The 16271-nt window shown below is 39.4% G+C and overlaps 2 protein-coding genes across 2 annotated transcripts; both read right to left on the bottom strand.

Moving 5' to 3' along the window:
- Positions 1-4525: 4525 nt before the first annotated feature.
- On the bottom strand, positions 4526-11120 carry LOC145465933 (pre-mRNA-splicing factor cwc2-like). Its single transcript, XM_081449706.1, has 7 exons — positions 9761-11120; positions 9276-9450; positions 8900-9077; positions 8395-8469; positions 8108-8197; positions 7287-7463; positions 4526-6169 (listed from the first exon to the last, which is right to left on the bottom strand). The coding sequence occupies exons 1-7, from the start codon at positions 10284-10286 to the stop codon at positions 5762-5764; spliced, it is 1629 nt and encodes a 542-aa protein (XP_081305832.1). The 5' UTR covers positions 10287-11120; the 3' UTR covers positions 4526-5761.
- Positions 11121-13260: 2140 nt separating this feature from the next.
- LOC145465932 (BBSome complex assembly protein BBS10-like) lies at positions 13261-16268 on the bottom strand. The gene has a single exon (XM_081449705.1). It carries the CDS (start codon positions 16194-16196, stop codon positions 14529-14531), a length of 1668 nt encoding a protein of 555 aa, XP_081305831.1. The 5' UTR covers positions 16197-16268; the 3' UTR covers positions 13261-14528.
- Positions 16269-16271: the final 3 nt, after the last annotated feature.

The following is a 16271-nucleotide window of genomic DNA, read 5'->3' as shown; positions in this document are numbered from 1 at the left end:
GAAAATTTTTGGAGTTAAATCTTATCGGGCGCCAATAAAATGGAACTTTTAAAAATAAACAATTTTATAGTTCCAAATGGTTCCGTGACACCTTTTATATCATTGTGAACGAAGAAAGACGATTCGGTGCACTTTTAACAACTTAAATATGTTATTGTTACGTATTATTGTTAGATTATTTTTGGTTTGAAATGTAATAAGTACGTTTTAGCTCTTTTAACCTTAATCCCCCCGTAGATCCACGTCAGCTCATGACAACCCCTCACAACCTACTGAGCAAATAAAGTCAATAACAATATATAGTAGGATATATAGCCATAAAGGTATTTTTCGAGTCTTGAAAATACGTTCTCTATTTTCCAAGCCTGCAACTATAAGTTGACCTTTGATCCAACTCTGAACTGCAACCGTAACTATACATCGAAACTTATTGTACGCTTACTGACAGCTATAGCTCAGCTGACTCTTAAACTCCAACCCTCTCCTGACGTTTGGTAGCTGCGGCTCCGTTAGTTCAGCTGGCAGTCATATGCATTTCAACAGAAATTCTACTTCCTTGAGTTTCTTCCTCTCTGTTGATTTGTGTTCCTGTCCTGAAGATAACGTGCTATTGACTGGTCGGTGGAAATTAATTGTGGAGCCAAGAGGAACTTCACTGCCTGGTGAGTCTGACTGTTGTCCTTAAAAGAACAAAAATACACAACCGGTAGCGGCGTTCTCGCCTCTTTGTTGGTGTTGTTTTGCTTATTTTTAAGCTAAGCCTTCCTCATAAAGCACCAGGTTTGGAACTGAGAATTGTCCGTTAAGAGCCAGCAGTATCTATCTCACTGAATATCTATATTTCAGTTGGCTGTGAAGACCGGTTGACCACTGGAAAGTGTCAAAGAAAATATAAACTTGAAGCCTGGTACCTGATTTACCGTACGAATCAGTGTTGCGACCTAAATTCGGTCAAGCGAGCGCCTTGAAATCATGAAAAGGAAAAATAACAGCCACAAGGATGTGTTGTGGATCTTAAGCAAATGTCACCTTTTATGGTGTTCCTGTGCTGCTTTCATTCTTGATCCTGTTTCTGAAGGGCATTTAGTTTTAGGGAAATGGCACTTGGGGTACCAAAGAACTGTCTCAATACCTATTGTTTCTGACCGCTTATTTTGTTAATATTTATTGTGTTTTTGATTACATTTCTATCGACTATGTGAGTTCAGCCCAGCGAAATTTTACAAAAAATAATGGCGCTTTATAAATCTCTTTTTTGGAAGGGGGGGGGGGGTGGTCAGTGTATTAGTTGCTTTCCCGGTCTTGGCAGCGGTCAGCGGTCTTGTCTGCTGCTCAGCCTTGCATTGCATCGACCATTGCATCGGGCTTGCGCGTGACGTTGGACACGAGGTGTATGTTGGTCCTCGCACTCCTGTGTAAGAAATTCTTGTACAACCATTCTTTGCACTCCTAAGATTCCTGTGAAGGGCGGGTCTGAAAACTCGTGGGTTACAATCAATTTTGTTTATGAAAGACAAGCAAAAAACGGTGGATTGACGGCAGTTTGTGCTATTGATTTTGGCACCCACGCCTTACAGATTCAAGGCACACTATTCTTTTTTAATGGGGACTGGCATGAAGACCAGGAAGGCCATTTATGACAGGCTCTTTTTAGCGTTTTATTTTGTGTCCGAGCCCACGGTTCACAGAACTCGCTCACAATTTAATCAATTTTGGCAACAAATGACGGGCTAAAACGTTCAAGTGACGGGCTTTAGTCACGCAGACAATATGTAAAGATCACAATGAGCGGAGTAAAAACTAACAGCTAATCTGGATTTACTGCGACTAAACAATCGGGAACAAATCACAAAAATTAATTGTTAATATTTATGTTCAAAATCTCACTGTATATATCAGCATGGGTCAGATCAGGGCATCAGGGCATCAGGCCAGATCGAATTCGTAATGATACCGGAAGTGAAACGCTTGTGTTCTGTTTACTTTACATTTTATTATTGCGTCACGCAACTAGCGTACTTGCGTCAATGGGAGCAAATGAACGAATCACCCGACACCGAGAGATTATGATCCTTGCCCGGAACTGATTCCCCTGACTGGTTTTCTATTCCTCAGGTATCATTATTATTTCTATCCATGAAATAAAGCAAGTAACAACAGATTAACGCCCTTAGTTGGCTTTGACAAGAGAGCCGCGTGAACGTTCCTGAGATGGAATTCTAACCTGGGTAACAATCTGTTTTGATAAAGAGTCGTAAATACTAGGTCCCAAAATACGAAATGCAACCTTAACATCAGAAAGAGATGACAATGACCCGATTAAAGACTGTCGTATAATGCACACTTTCCGAGAACAAGCAAACGGGTTTAAATCACAAGAATAGGCGATTTGTATGATGACCATGATGGTTTCATTTGACAATCCTTCACTTTTTCTCTTCTTATGCTAATTAGGGCAATTATTATTTATACCCCATTGAGACTTCAAAATTTACATAACAAAGACAAAACGAAAGGAATCTGGTAGTTGTCAAATGACGACAACGTGCATATCTGCCTTTGGTTCAGCAGTAGATTTCTCCACGCTCTAAAGCAAGTGACACGACGCAGGTCAAAAGGGGCCTTTTGTTTCTTGTTGGGGGATATAAAAGGTTAGGGTTCTCACGATATGTAGTACAGAAAAGAGAATATAGCTCTATTATTGGTTAGGGGGTGCAAAGGTATTTTGAGGGTTTGAATTTAACGATTTGGGTTTTTTTTTTAAGGTGGAACGTTTTTGGTGGACTATTTTGGGGTAGAAAGATTTCCGCGAGGTTCTTAAGGGTCAGCAAAAGGGTCAATTCACTGGGCCAGTTTACCTCCAGCAATTAAGCTACTGCAGCCAAATTATGATACAAAGTAATTTGAAATCTTGTCAATAATTAAGAGCTTCTTGTTTTGTCGGTAATGTTTTTGAGCTTTGGAACTCTACATAGTATTTGGTAGGAAGATAAAATACTCCAAGTTTGTTACATCCACCACTGCCGGTCTGGTACTTATTGAACTTTGTCTTTTGCTTGGGTTTGTAGGCCGCAGTGGCTGACGCTGTTTGGAGGCTGAGATGAAAAGAACAAGCAAGAAAGATTGATCGTTGCTGTCGTTCCATGTCAGGATACTAGACCAAACATCAGTAGTTCATTGTTAAGGAAACGGAGAGCAGTGATAGCCAATTCCTTCTTTGCCATTGGTCGTAGGGTAAATATCTTGTCGTTATTATCATTTTTTGTTAAATCAGTTACTTATTGTTTCCCGCCATTGGCGCCTCCTTAAATCTTCTTGTCTTCTACCTCGTCCTAGACCATCTTACACTAACTTCCAAGTTCTTTTACCTGTCTTTATCCTTACTAATTCTATCCATCGGTTGTCTTTATTGCAGATTAACATCGACTCCCTAAGGAAACTGAAAAGACTCCTTATCTTGATGGCTACTATCCAGATGTAACAAAACTATGGAACGATTTTGAGGAAGAGATGGCACCCAGGCCATTGGGGAAACAACCATTGCGGAAAAGTGACTTTTCTTATCCCAGACGCCAATAAAGAAATTTAAAAAACTAAATGATGAGTGTCGGTCTGGTCTCCATCCTACTTTTCATTCCAATTGTAAATTGTGTTGTGTTGTGGGACTCTCACAGACAACGACCCATCACTAATTAACAAAATTCCTGAGGAGACTAAAAGGAGGGCATTTACGGTTGCTTGAATTAAAAAAGCTTGAAATTTTTTGAAAGAAATTGATAAGCGCGCGTACTCAACTGAAAATGTCAAATTGACAATTAATTCAGTCCCCGCGAATTCTCTAAACCGTGGAGTTTATACTAAGGCGAGAAATAACTGGAATGGGTATTTGAAGGAAATTTCAGTTAGAATTTTACTAAAACAATTAGATTATTCGCTCTCGATTTCTATGAGGCGATAGTTGATTCGGCTTTCGGCTTCGTCAACTATCACCTCCTAGAAGTCTCGAGCTCACAATCTAATTGTTAAGTAGCAAACTGATGTGAATTTTAATCATTCTAGTTTTAAAACATCGCGATCCTTTCGGTCAGCGCCAAGAATCACTGCACGACTCTCCAGTGACCTGCGAGTTTACACAGAACGACGTCCATGAGTCGCGAACTGTCACAGGTATCTACTTTTTGTACTTGCTAAAAGAATCGTGGCATCTTGGGACGAGGATAATACTCGTACTGGGTGGTAGCCCATGATTATATCGCACTGATTCACGGTTGACATCTAGACTAGGATTAATCGGGCAAGCAAGTACCACTTCGTAGAGCTTTGTTGAAACAATCGATGACTTTCCGACTAATATTATCCGATCAAAAGAATAAAAAGAACTATCGATGGTTCCCCGAGAGTTAACATGGCAAGTGGCTCAGCATCTTAGGGCTCTCGTTCCACTCTTACTCCTCTCCCGGGTATAATCCTCGCTTCCTTTTCTCTGAGGTTGTTGCCTCCTGTCCACTCCCCCCCCCCCCCCCCCCACAATCCCCACAAACACGTAATGCTTCACTGATTTCCATAAACGAGTTGTCTTCAAACGTACCTAGCATAGTATTCTCAAATGTAGGAATAAGGATGGCAAACTTGTCCCACACTAGAACGCCAAACGGCTCTTCAGCTAGCTTTCATGCAAGGCCTGGTTTTATTTACTGAACGTTTTGAAGGAGAGATCTTTGCACGTTGTCCTTCGGTAGGATTTTCAAATGAAAAGTTCAAATGAAGCCTGATGATGCCGTGGATCGGCAAATGCTTGCATTTTTAAGGCTTTTAAACATCAATTTTAACAGTAGTTTCGGGTCCATTTGAACTTTTGTCAGTATTGTTGTTTGAAAGAGTGCTTCACTTCAGCCATGACTTTTTTTTAAAACAAAAAAAAAGCAAATGACACATTTAAATAAGATTTTTCAGGTGCAAAGCACATTAAGAAACCCGATTGGCTGTAATAAAACGTTTGCCCGTCCAGTTCTTTTCTTTTTTGTCTTGCTGTTTTTAACACTAACGTGCTGACGTCATTAATATATTAATAATGGAGAACTTCAGGAGAACTTAAGCAATGACGACGGCGAGCTCGAGGACAACACCTGGCAAAAAAATATATATATATATTTTATCTTGGAATTTGATCCGTTCAGTGCGCCTACTGGTCTCAGAACTTGCTCAAGCTAAATATGTAGCGCCAGCGTTCAATTCCAAATGAAAAAAAAATTAGCTCTCGCCGTTCGCGTTCTCCAAAATACGCAAAACTTTGTCATTTCACGTTTTTATCGTGCAGAGGACGTCAATGTAATGTACAAAGATTTATAACGCACGCGCACAACCATTGTTTTACTCATTTGAAAAAAAAAGTTTGTTTGGTGGCGTTCTCGTTACCGTCGTGGTTCACTTAAGTTTTCTCTTTCCGATAACCAACGGACCCCGTTGAAAAGAAACAAAATGGATCGAAATAAATCCACCAATCACATACCACAGGTGTGACCTTTACAACCCGTAGAAGTAAACACAAGCAAGCGGTTTTCTTTGATATTCATTTTATTGCAAGCAAAAACTCTGTGTGTTGCGCCAGGCAGTTTCATTCCCCACGGCATGTTTAAAGTTTACGTGTTTTAGTCCTGAACAGGAACGAACTCAAGTCTGATGATTAGGCGTACTCTATCTTTCCTTCCTCCATCTCAACACATGATCATCCCTTTGAAGTAGGAACAAATTCCGAGGATGATCAGTCGGTACTCAGTAATAGCTCGGTACTTGACGACTCGGTGGAATCGGGATCGGAACTTTGTCGGTAGCTAGTCCGCGAGCGACCAGAAGGATTCTCGGTTTTTGAGGCCAGATTCTCCCTGTAAGGATCTTTAGTTGAGCCACATTCCTCAGTGTGATAATGCTGTGAATAGTTCCAAGCCTGCCCGAAATCATAACCGCTATAGCCTGTGAAGTAATCATAATTATTCCAATCTGTTCCCGAAGTGTTCGCGGCGTTCTCATTGCCACTGTACTCATCTGTGCCAGTGTTTTGGTACGAGTTTGTCTTACTGCTTTCCGTTTCATTGGCATGAATCGCCTCTCCTTTCTTGAGCGCCTCGTCCAATCTTGTGCAATCCGTGTACACATTCTGGAGAACCTCCGCCTAAAGTGAAGAAATAAACCCCGAAACATTCAGTAAATAGAATCCCAGGGACACCGCCTTTGTGGAAATATGCTGAAACATGACAAACGTGGGCAAAACATACATGTAGACTTCGGAGACTAGTTGGGCCGGAGCGCGCAGTAAAAATTCAGATTCTGTAATGCATTCATGATCCTGGATGTGGAACATTCAAAGTCGGCAGATGGATAACAGAAAAAGTGAGTTCAGTTGACAGTCTGAGCGTTTCACAAATTAAATTTAGAAAAAAGCATTTCACAGGATTTCCATACAATCGCTGTATTTCACTTATCTTTGCTAGAGTTTCAAAACAGCGCATTTACCTTTTTGATTGACGAAAAAAGCGGCAGAAATTTCACAACCCATAAATAGCTGTTATTGCAGTTGAGTCTGCGGTCAAAAATTCTTTTGTTTTAAAAGGCATGCAAACGAGGCGAAAGGATTTAATACAATGCAGAATAGGCCACTTTCGATATATTAAAATTCAGCTTGACAACGAGGCCTAGAGGACACAAACAAAAGAAATGAATAAACATGGTCATTCAATTTCCGTTGTTCGTGTCCTCTAAGCCTCACTGCCAAGCTGAATTTTAATATATCGAAAGTGGTCTATTGACCCTTTCACCTCGTTTGTGTGTCAAGCCGCTGATAACTGCAATAACAGCTATTGTTAATTGGTCATTCGAAATTCACTTTGTAAAGAACTTGCTGGTGCTAGAACCTTGATTGAACTGTAGATTATAGTTGAGTACACTGCAGCGGAAAAGGTAAAGCCCAGTTTTCATTGAACAAATCGCAAAAGACGAAAAATACAATGCCCCAATCAAAGCTCAAATCTTGCTAAGCGCTGGAAAAAGGGCATGAGGCAAATCACTATTTTGATTCTGATTAGTTAAAATTTGCTTTCGATAGGAAACCAAATAACTACAAATTTACATATTTTTTTATTTGTACTCAAACAGTTAGGCTACTCTATAACCAACTCATTTAATCCTCAATGATTACCTGCTAGAACACAAAAAGCTAAATTTCATAAAAATAACAAAGCCCCTTAAAATTTAATATCACTTTCTCACTAGGTTCAACCCTCCTGACATACCTGCTCGATTTGTTCCTTGGTCAATGGGCCGCATTCCACAGGGTACTGTTTGTCTGTGTTTGGATAAGGCCCTGTTACCTGAGCACCTGTTGGATAAGTGGGGCGAGAAAGAGCCGCTTGAAGTAATCCTCGCTCAGATGCAGCCTCAAGTACTCTTTGCTTAGCTCTTAAAAGCTCCTGCATGAACAGATCCAAAAATAAACAATAATTAGTTATTTTCAACACAAACAGCGAAATTAATAACAGATGTTTTGACCTCATCAGATGTCAGTTGTCAAGTAAATGTGTTAGTTTTTGCATTGTAAATAGATCTAAAATAATTATGCGCATAGTGACAAGAAAACAAGAAGAAGTGACTACTAGGAAATTATGTTAATTAAACAAAAACTTTTGCTCTGATTGAGTCTGACTGACCCCAGTATTCAAAACTCAGTACTTCTAGACTGCCACCTTCATAAATGGCAATCACACTAAAAAAAACACTATTGAAAACAACTATTGCTTCAGGAATGTAAGTAGATTACAACCTCTAATAAGTGTAGTACTATTTCAGAGGTACATGTATTGTTTTGGGAAACGTTTTGAATGGGCAAAGGCCAGCAAATTATTGAGATCTAATCTCTTGTTACTTTATTTGTCAATACAATGTTAAGCACACAGGTAATGAGAATAAAGAAACTCATCAGGTGGTGGATGACAACTTAATGAACCATCCTCAAGTCAAATACATGTAGGCAAACTCTTAGACCAGACAGGAGACATCTCTCAAGATTGGGTTGACCAAAATCCAATATTGTTACGCAGAAAAGAAATCTGTTCACCTCTTTCCTTGATTTTGGATTAGGGTCATCAAAAGCCCATCTGACGTTGAGCAACTCTCTGTTGTCCAACTTTTGGTCTGACATTGCAATCTTGATGGAACAAAATAATGTTAGCAGCACAGTACTGATTAAGAACACTCACTTGGAAAACTGGCATAATTTTATAATCTATTTTTGTGCTAAAACACCATACGTTTTCAAGAAAACAGAAATGAGCATGACATGAATCCTTAAAATTTGCAATCAAATAATACTGATGTGGTTGTGATAAACCCTCTTCACCTTACCTTTGCAAATTCAGCATTCACTCTATTCTTGTAGCGTACAAAAGCTATGTTGCGTTTTGGTATTATTCTTATATCCTGGAAAAATCATAATAAGCCAAAATAATGATTAAAACAACAGATTGCAATTGTGATGTGGCTAATGTGTGTTGCTCTTAACTTGAAAAAGCACCAACAAGCTCAGTTTATCACTCACCTATCAACTGAAATGGGTGTGTGTGGAAATTTGACATGACATAGTCTAAAAGCATCCATTCAGATAACTTTAAAAGGGATCTATATGTCAATAGTTTGATTCATCAGTATAATCCTGAGTATCTTGTTTGTTCATTTCTGACAACTTTCTCAAATTATATTGACTTTCAATTTTTAGAAGACATGACACAAAAATATGATTTTATCCTCATAGTGCCAAGAGCCAAGCCAAGAGCCACTAATCTCACACCCGCAAGAGTTCATTTCCTGTTACAATGTCTATTTAAAACATTCTGACAAATAAGATGTTTACCTCAATTTCACCCCACTCGCCAAATTCAATCCAGAGTAGTTTTTCCAGTGTTGATCGATTACCCAGCCCTCCAACATAAAGAGTTCTGCATTCTTTGTCAAAAGTTCCAATTCCTCCCATGTCATCCTTGTGTAGACGGTGACGTTCTCGGCCAAAAACATCATGAGCAAGGTCAATTCTTAAGAAGAATAACCAAAAGAGAACACATGTGACTCCCGCTACATGAACAATATTGCTACATTACAGGCCAGCTCTATAACTACTGTTTCAATCTATTGCTACATGTACCTTGCTTTGACTTCTGTCTATTGAATAAAAATACTTAACTTTACTTTAGAACCACATAGAACTGACAAATGAATGAATGCTTACTGACCTTTTTTCATCTTTATCAGTCGGTATTACATGTAAATATCCACATTCAGACCCCAAATGGCAACAGCCTCTGGCAAAGTAGATGCAGTAATAATGTTTGTTTCCACCAGGGTCATAAATGTTAGCCTTGGTAAACCCTGCATCTGTTTCAATGTAGCACTTTGTCTCTGAAGGTCCTGCAAGGAAAATTTGCCTCTGTAATTAATATTGGTGTGTCTTCACTCCCATCACCTGCCTGTAGGTATCCAGTAACAATTTTACTCTTGCATGGCTACATTTGGAGGTTTTCTATATTTTTGTTGTTGTAACAGTCGTGTCCATTAAGAGGTGAGTAGTGTAAACTGAAGATTGTGAGACCATTATTTGCCATTCTTTAATTTTATTTTGTGTTCTGAGAGAACAACAGAGGAATATAATGATCTGCATTCTGCATTTTACACTATTAGATTGGAACATATATTTAAGGCGACTTTTCACATGACTGACCGTGGTCTTTATTCCCCCACCAGTGTTCTCCCACCCAGCGATCGTACCATATGTTGTATTCCGTGGTCCCCTCAGGAATCCAGTGCAACTTTTCTCTTTCCTCGGGATCTATTTGTCTGCGAGCTGGTCGAGTGAGAAGTGTCTTAACCTTAGCTTCCACATCGGCAGCAGATTGTTTGAAGTTCTCTTCCTCATTAAAATCGCTGGTATTTACTGATTCATTATGAGACCCATGATAAAATTGGTTTGCAGGAATGAACAATGGATGAATGGAATCCCATTCAGCTGGTTTTTCCCACTGTGTTCGATAATCGCTGACATTTTGATAATAGTAGAGTCCGCTGTTCCAGTCATATAAAGCTATCCATGGGCCACGCTGCTCGTACCATTGTGAGCTATAGCCAGCCTGTGTACTGTAATTAGTCGTTACTTCATGTGTGGTTGTAGTTTCATGTCTCTTGTGTTGTATATTTGACGAATTTCTATCGCTATCATCCGTGTTCTCGAGCTTTCGTTTAGCGGCCATTTTGAATTTTTAGGTAAAAAACCGCCGGTCGCATTCTTGCAGCTTCTCGTCCCATGCCCAGACCTTGCAGACCGCAGAGCCTTGGCACGAGATTCTTGTCTAAGATTTTAACGAATCCTTCCCGAAAAATATCCACTGGTCAGGGGCAGGAGGGAGAAGAAACAATCCTAGTCGTTGAAACCGGGATAAGTGGTATTCAGGAGGGTACTGCAACAGTTAAAACTCAATAAACTATCTATCTCTATATCTCTTTATCTCAGGAGCCGAGCCACCCAATTTGCCCAGAGGAGGATTGGATAGGTGTTATAGAAATAAAGGAGTAATAGTCCATGTACTAATTTTTTTTATTGATTAATACACGATTTTGTACTGAGTTTCTGATTTCTGTTATTCGGGAACGGCGAGGACTTCTTGTCTACTGCATGATTTATGCATCAGTCAATTCCAGCAGTGCCCATCCCCACCCCGGGCAACCGCGGGGCATTTGCTCACGTTGTCAGTCCCCGGGGGTGGGGCATCTGCAATTTTATCGCGGCCCCGGGGCTGGGCATTTGCGTACCCCGGGGTGACCCCCGGGCATTTGACACACGTGTTTTCGAAAGTGCCATGGATGAGTTCATCGGGAAAGACGAGGCGTTTGTCGAACAATGACTTGTCCGTCAGGGACTAGAGAAACTTGTAGATGTTTTAAAGGTGTGTTTTCTCAATTTTAGATATTTCTTCATTACTTGTAAGCATATATATTTTGTTTATCACAAAACAATCACTGACGTGAACACGACTATTTTGCATTTCGCATTCAAAACTAGCCTAGCATTTTTTAAATTCATGAAAGTGGAGTTAAAATACCTAAGGTTTGTGAATTCAAATGATGCGATCTTCAAGACAGATCTTGCGAGCTTAAAATGCAATGCAATGTCTTGATTCTTCACAGAAAAAGTAGTCTGCGAAAAGAGGCACCTATCATCGCTCGCGGCTGGAGGCACGTCCGCCGCGATCCTAGCTATCCTCTAGCAAACTGTTAAAAACAAATATAAAGAAATAAACATAATCAGAATTAACTAACACGTGCTGTTGTCCTTGAAGTTTTACCGTTGCATTGAAATACTGAACAGTTGAACGTTTTATTCACTGATCAATAAAAAACTGCAGAGGTGTTGGAAGGCGACGATCCCGGGGGCGGGGCATTTGCCCTCTTTCTTCGTCCCCACCCCGGGGCATTTAGACAGCTTATGTGTCCCCACCCCGGGGAATTTGCCCATTTATTTTCAAAAAGTGCTAATGCCCGGGGGTTAGCCCGGGGGGGGGGGGATGGGCACTGCTGGAATTGGCTGACGCATTAAGACCTCGACTTTTCTTTTCGTTCTGCAGCGTGGCCAAGGGAATAAATAAATAAATACCTTAGAAAATAAGACAACTAGCTGTCCGTCTTAGTTCCATGACTTGTGGAGGGACAGGGGGGTCAGAACCTCCGCCAGTTCCGGTACCTTTATCTCCTGCCTCTTGCCCTTTTATATGTCCCACTCTCGTCCCCCGATAATGGACTTGAACCTCTGACTAGCTATACGGCTGCACAGTTCTTAGGCGGAGGTAAGCCTGTTTTATTAATTTCAGCCCAAACACAAATTTTCGTTTTGTCGTTTGCTCAAAAGTCGCAAGTCATGCTCAAATAACATTTTGGGGTTTTGCTTCTGAAGGTATTTTAAATAGAAATTACAAAAATTATTGTTTTGCAGATCTCTCCTGCTTCTTTCCCTCTTAAAAATCCCGCTTCCCACTCTTTCCTCTCTCACCTCCCTGGCTGTCACTACCACTCACTTAGTCAAGCAAGGAAAAGAAGCTAAAGAAAGGCCACTTGCAACTTTTTTTCTTCTTTTTTTTCTCCACTGCTCAACGAAACAATTAGGGAAAAAAGAAGACCACTAACGCTAGTGATAATAATATGGGTTGTTACTATCTTACTGCGAGTAGCGCACTGAATAAAAAAGGACTTCGTCAAATATGGAAAAAATTGATTATCGAAACACGTTTTTATTAGCAATCGCACCATCTTCAACCCAAAATTCGGAACTCTACGCAAGTTTGATAGAGATGAGAATAGGTTGGTATCTACGCAAGTATTCACTTTTTCATTGATTTGTTTCAAATGTTTTCCATGAATTTGGACTTTCCTCCAACGCTTAAAGATCAGTGCCGGAGTCTAACATAAGCCGGCGCCCTGGGCAAGTCACCGGCTACTTCAAGCATTTGCGCTGGGTAGTTTTTGTGACCGTCGATAAAATCCGGAACATGGAACATTCCAGAACATTCCGGAACATCCCAGAACATCCCAGAACATCAAATAATTATCATAATTATGCGAAAAACATGTAAAATTAAATTTTTAAAACTAACATAAACAAAAATAAACTGGTATCACCTTGAAATATAAAAAGATATTGGGGATAGGGGAGTCGGTAACAGAGGGGTAGGGAGCGTTGGGTATTCATTCAACTGACCACAATGAGTGCAGGCTCCTCTTCTTTCCCGCCAATTGCGTCAGGTCGCTTTTCAGCTCCTTTTCAGTACTCTGTTTTTTTTCACAAATTTTTGGCAGGCATTGCGTACATGTATCAGATTTGTTGGCATGCGCACACTTTCCGCAATGAAACGCTGGCAACGGACTATGATGTCGGCTATTGCCAACGCAGAGAAGTCCGCATAGAGAATATGAAGGCAGTTTTTGGAAATGTTACTCATGAAGATCAAAAGTGCTCCAAATGTATTCCATGAGGCAGTTTGAAAGGTGTCTTAACAACAAACCTTTCAACAGTGCAAGTATTCAGATTCTAAGACAAACGAGAACAAAACGATATCACTGATTTTGTAGTTATAATTCATGTATGTGACAGGAATGATATCGCCGGAAGTCGCCTCGATCCTTCCGATTCAGCTGCAGCTTTTTTTCCTATATTACGAAAGCTTTAACGATATTGATATTGAAACTTTTTCTTGAACTCATATAATTGAAATAACAATAATAATGAAATTAAAGTTCATTTGTGCTATAACAGTTCAATTTATTATTATTATTATTATTATTATTATCATTATTATTAATAAAACATGAACTACAATAGGACAATTAAAGGAGAGACAATAGGTAATACAGAAGGTAATGATATGTATTACAAAAAAAATACAAAAAGAATAACAAACTATTACAAAGTACAACATTTTGAGTAGGAAACAATTACTAAATTAAGAATTGATTAAATTAATTAAGAATTAATTAAATTAAATAATAACTTAACTAAAATGAAAAAAAAAACACTCAAATAAAGTATTCCCACTTTTTGTTGAAATTGTCAGTGGTTTTATTTTTAACTGCAATTTGTTGTGAAGTATTTAATTTGCTCTTAAGTAAAGAAGGAAAGGCGTCAAAGGGTACATCACCGCTGTCTTGGATAGTGCAAAAGATATAATACTTGGCCACTAAAGTGACATAGTTTAAAATGTCTTATTACAGTTCAATTAAATATAATTGCAAGTACTATATAACAAGCACCAATGGACTGAAACTGAAAACTGTACGACATTTGTATTAAGTGTATAGAGGCCTCCAACAAAATCACTCCTGGGTGCTAAAAATGCGCCAGAATGCACGTCATGTGAACAGGTAACCCACTCTGGCACTCTTCCCCACATGGCCACCTTTACCTGACTGAATAGTGCTCCGCCTACCTTACCATTTCCTCCTGCTACTTTATTTCAATTTGAAAACCCTGCTTACAGATGTCTTAGTTTTAAGAAAAGAAAACTAAGAAAACACTTGTCAGATCTATTGTTTAGTTTCTCGGACTGTGGATCAGCTCAAAAAAATCAGTTGTTTTGGAAATTATTTGATATAAGATCTTCCCTACAGGTACTTGATGTCATGTCTGTAATCTTTTGAAGTTGGGGGGGGGGGGGGGGAGATGGAGAAGACTTGAATGAAGCAATGATAAACAACATTTCCTTGTAAGAAGTAAGTTACTAAGTTCAGGTCTACTAAGACTCTCAATTCTCTTACTCTGACTGCCTGTAGCCTACAATGGATATTCCTTATTTTATACAAAACGTTTGGTCAATAGCAAACTACATTTTAACTTAAATTCCAGTATCTGTAGAAACTAACACAAAAGACAAGATCAAGAAAACAACTTCACACTTCGCAGGGAGCTTTATTTTAGTGCTCCAGTTAGGTGTTAATTCTTGTTCACTCTATTTCTTTTTTTGCACACCAATCAATTTCTCCGTCCTCAACAACTGCGATAAGTACTGCAGTAAGCTTTGTAAGAGCAAGAATTTCCCCTGAAAAGGCTCATAAATTTCAAGATTGAAAGGATCCACTGGTTTGCCTGTCTTTGCATCTATCCCAAGCAACTTTCGATCTTGCTTCCAAGATCTTTCAATCTCATTCAAGCAGAACATAAAATTGTCCTTTTGGTGTGACAGAGAAAAAGAATTTTGATGGAGCATTTTTGGGATAGTTTGCAAGGCTTTACCCAGAATTTCCAAAACTAGCAACAAATGTGAATCTGTTACACTTTTAGAAAAAGCCTTCAAACTGAAACTCATGGCCAGTTCACATGCTCCAGCACCAGGTAGAAAAAGCAACCTTTTTTCATCTTCACTTAAGGACATCTTGACACATTTCAATGCATGATGAAGAGCAAGATAGTATTGTTTACACAGTCCTTGTGCTGGTGAGCAAAGCAGTATACTGTGTGGAATAAATTTGCAATTTAGAGAGTCAAACTGAAGGTGGACAAACTTGTGATGACCTACAGTATGGAGACCACAAGAAATACCTTTAACCAAAGAGAGTTCTGATAGATTATCACCATCCAAACTGTCGATGGCTAGCACACCTGCACACTTGCAGATGTAGTCTGCATATTCCTGGGGCATCATGCTGACAACAGCTATGTCATACTGCCTGCAGAAATGCAAGACAAGATCAGACACACTCTGTGACGACAGAATCAATCTAACATTTTGATCTGCAAACATGATGATTGCTTTTTGAACTTGCTTCCTTTTCCATTGGATGCTGGCATCAAAAGAAACATTCTTTCTGATTCTAATTGATGAAGATGTTTCTGGCTCTGAAGTGTCAAGACTACAATTCATGACCACAAACATAAAGTCATCCAAATTTGTTGGTACTCCTTCTTGTTCTGTAGCAAATCCACGAGGAATTAATATTCCAGCTTTGATTTGAGATGACAAAACGGGTAGCCCTGGAACTTCTATGCAGATATGAGGAAATTCATCGATCAGATGTAGCAGTGAATCTTTTAACGACATTTCTGATGAATTCCAAGTTTTTGTCATCAACTCGCAAAGAAGTTCAGCAAAATGAGAAACTGTACTGATCGGGAATTTTCCATTCAATGATGTGACAAAGAGTCTTACGATTCTTTGTTTTATTAATGAGATATACTTTAACTCAATGTCCGTCTTTACTGCGATTTTGTCGAGAACTGGGACAAGAACGACTTCCAGTAAAGATGATTCAAACTCATGAAAAGCTCGAGATATAGCAACAAGGGACTGCCTTTGGTGAGAGGAGAAGTCCATTCCATTATCTTTTGCTCTGATTCCCGTTAGACCAACAACCTCTCTTAACACTGTCGTTAAAAGCAGAAGAAATGAGGTTCCCCCATCTCCAGATATGCAACAGTATGAAATAATTTTGTCAACGATGGTTCGACCGATAAGATTGTCCAAATTCAGCGATTTCAAAATCACTGCACCATTGTTGGTTATGAGTATATTTCCTGAAGATGAATTGAGCAGGACGTCAAGTCCATTCGGTCCAAACGATGGCTTTAAAATTCCTTCTAAAGTTTCACAAATTTTCAATGCTTCCAATGCAACCGCCATATTGAATTGAGACGACGTTCTTATAGCAGTTTTGAGCAGCGTTCTTCCAAATTGCAAACTCCCGGATTAGACACA

The sequence above is a fragment of the Orbicella franksi genome, chromosome 13, assembly GCF_964199315.1.
Source record: "Orbicella franksi chromosome 13, jaOrbFran1.1, whole genome shotgun sequence".
In the NCBI taxonomy this organism is placed as follows: Eukaryota; Metazoa; Cnidaria; class Anthozoa; order Scleractinia; family Merulinidae; genus Orbicella; species Orbicella franksi.
Note: the sequence above shows the minus strand (reverse complement) of the source record. Positions and strands in the feature narration are given on the sequence as shown.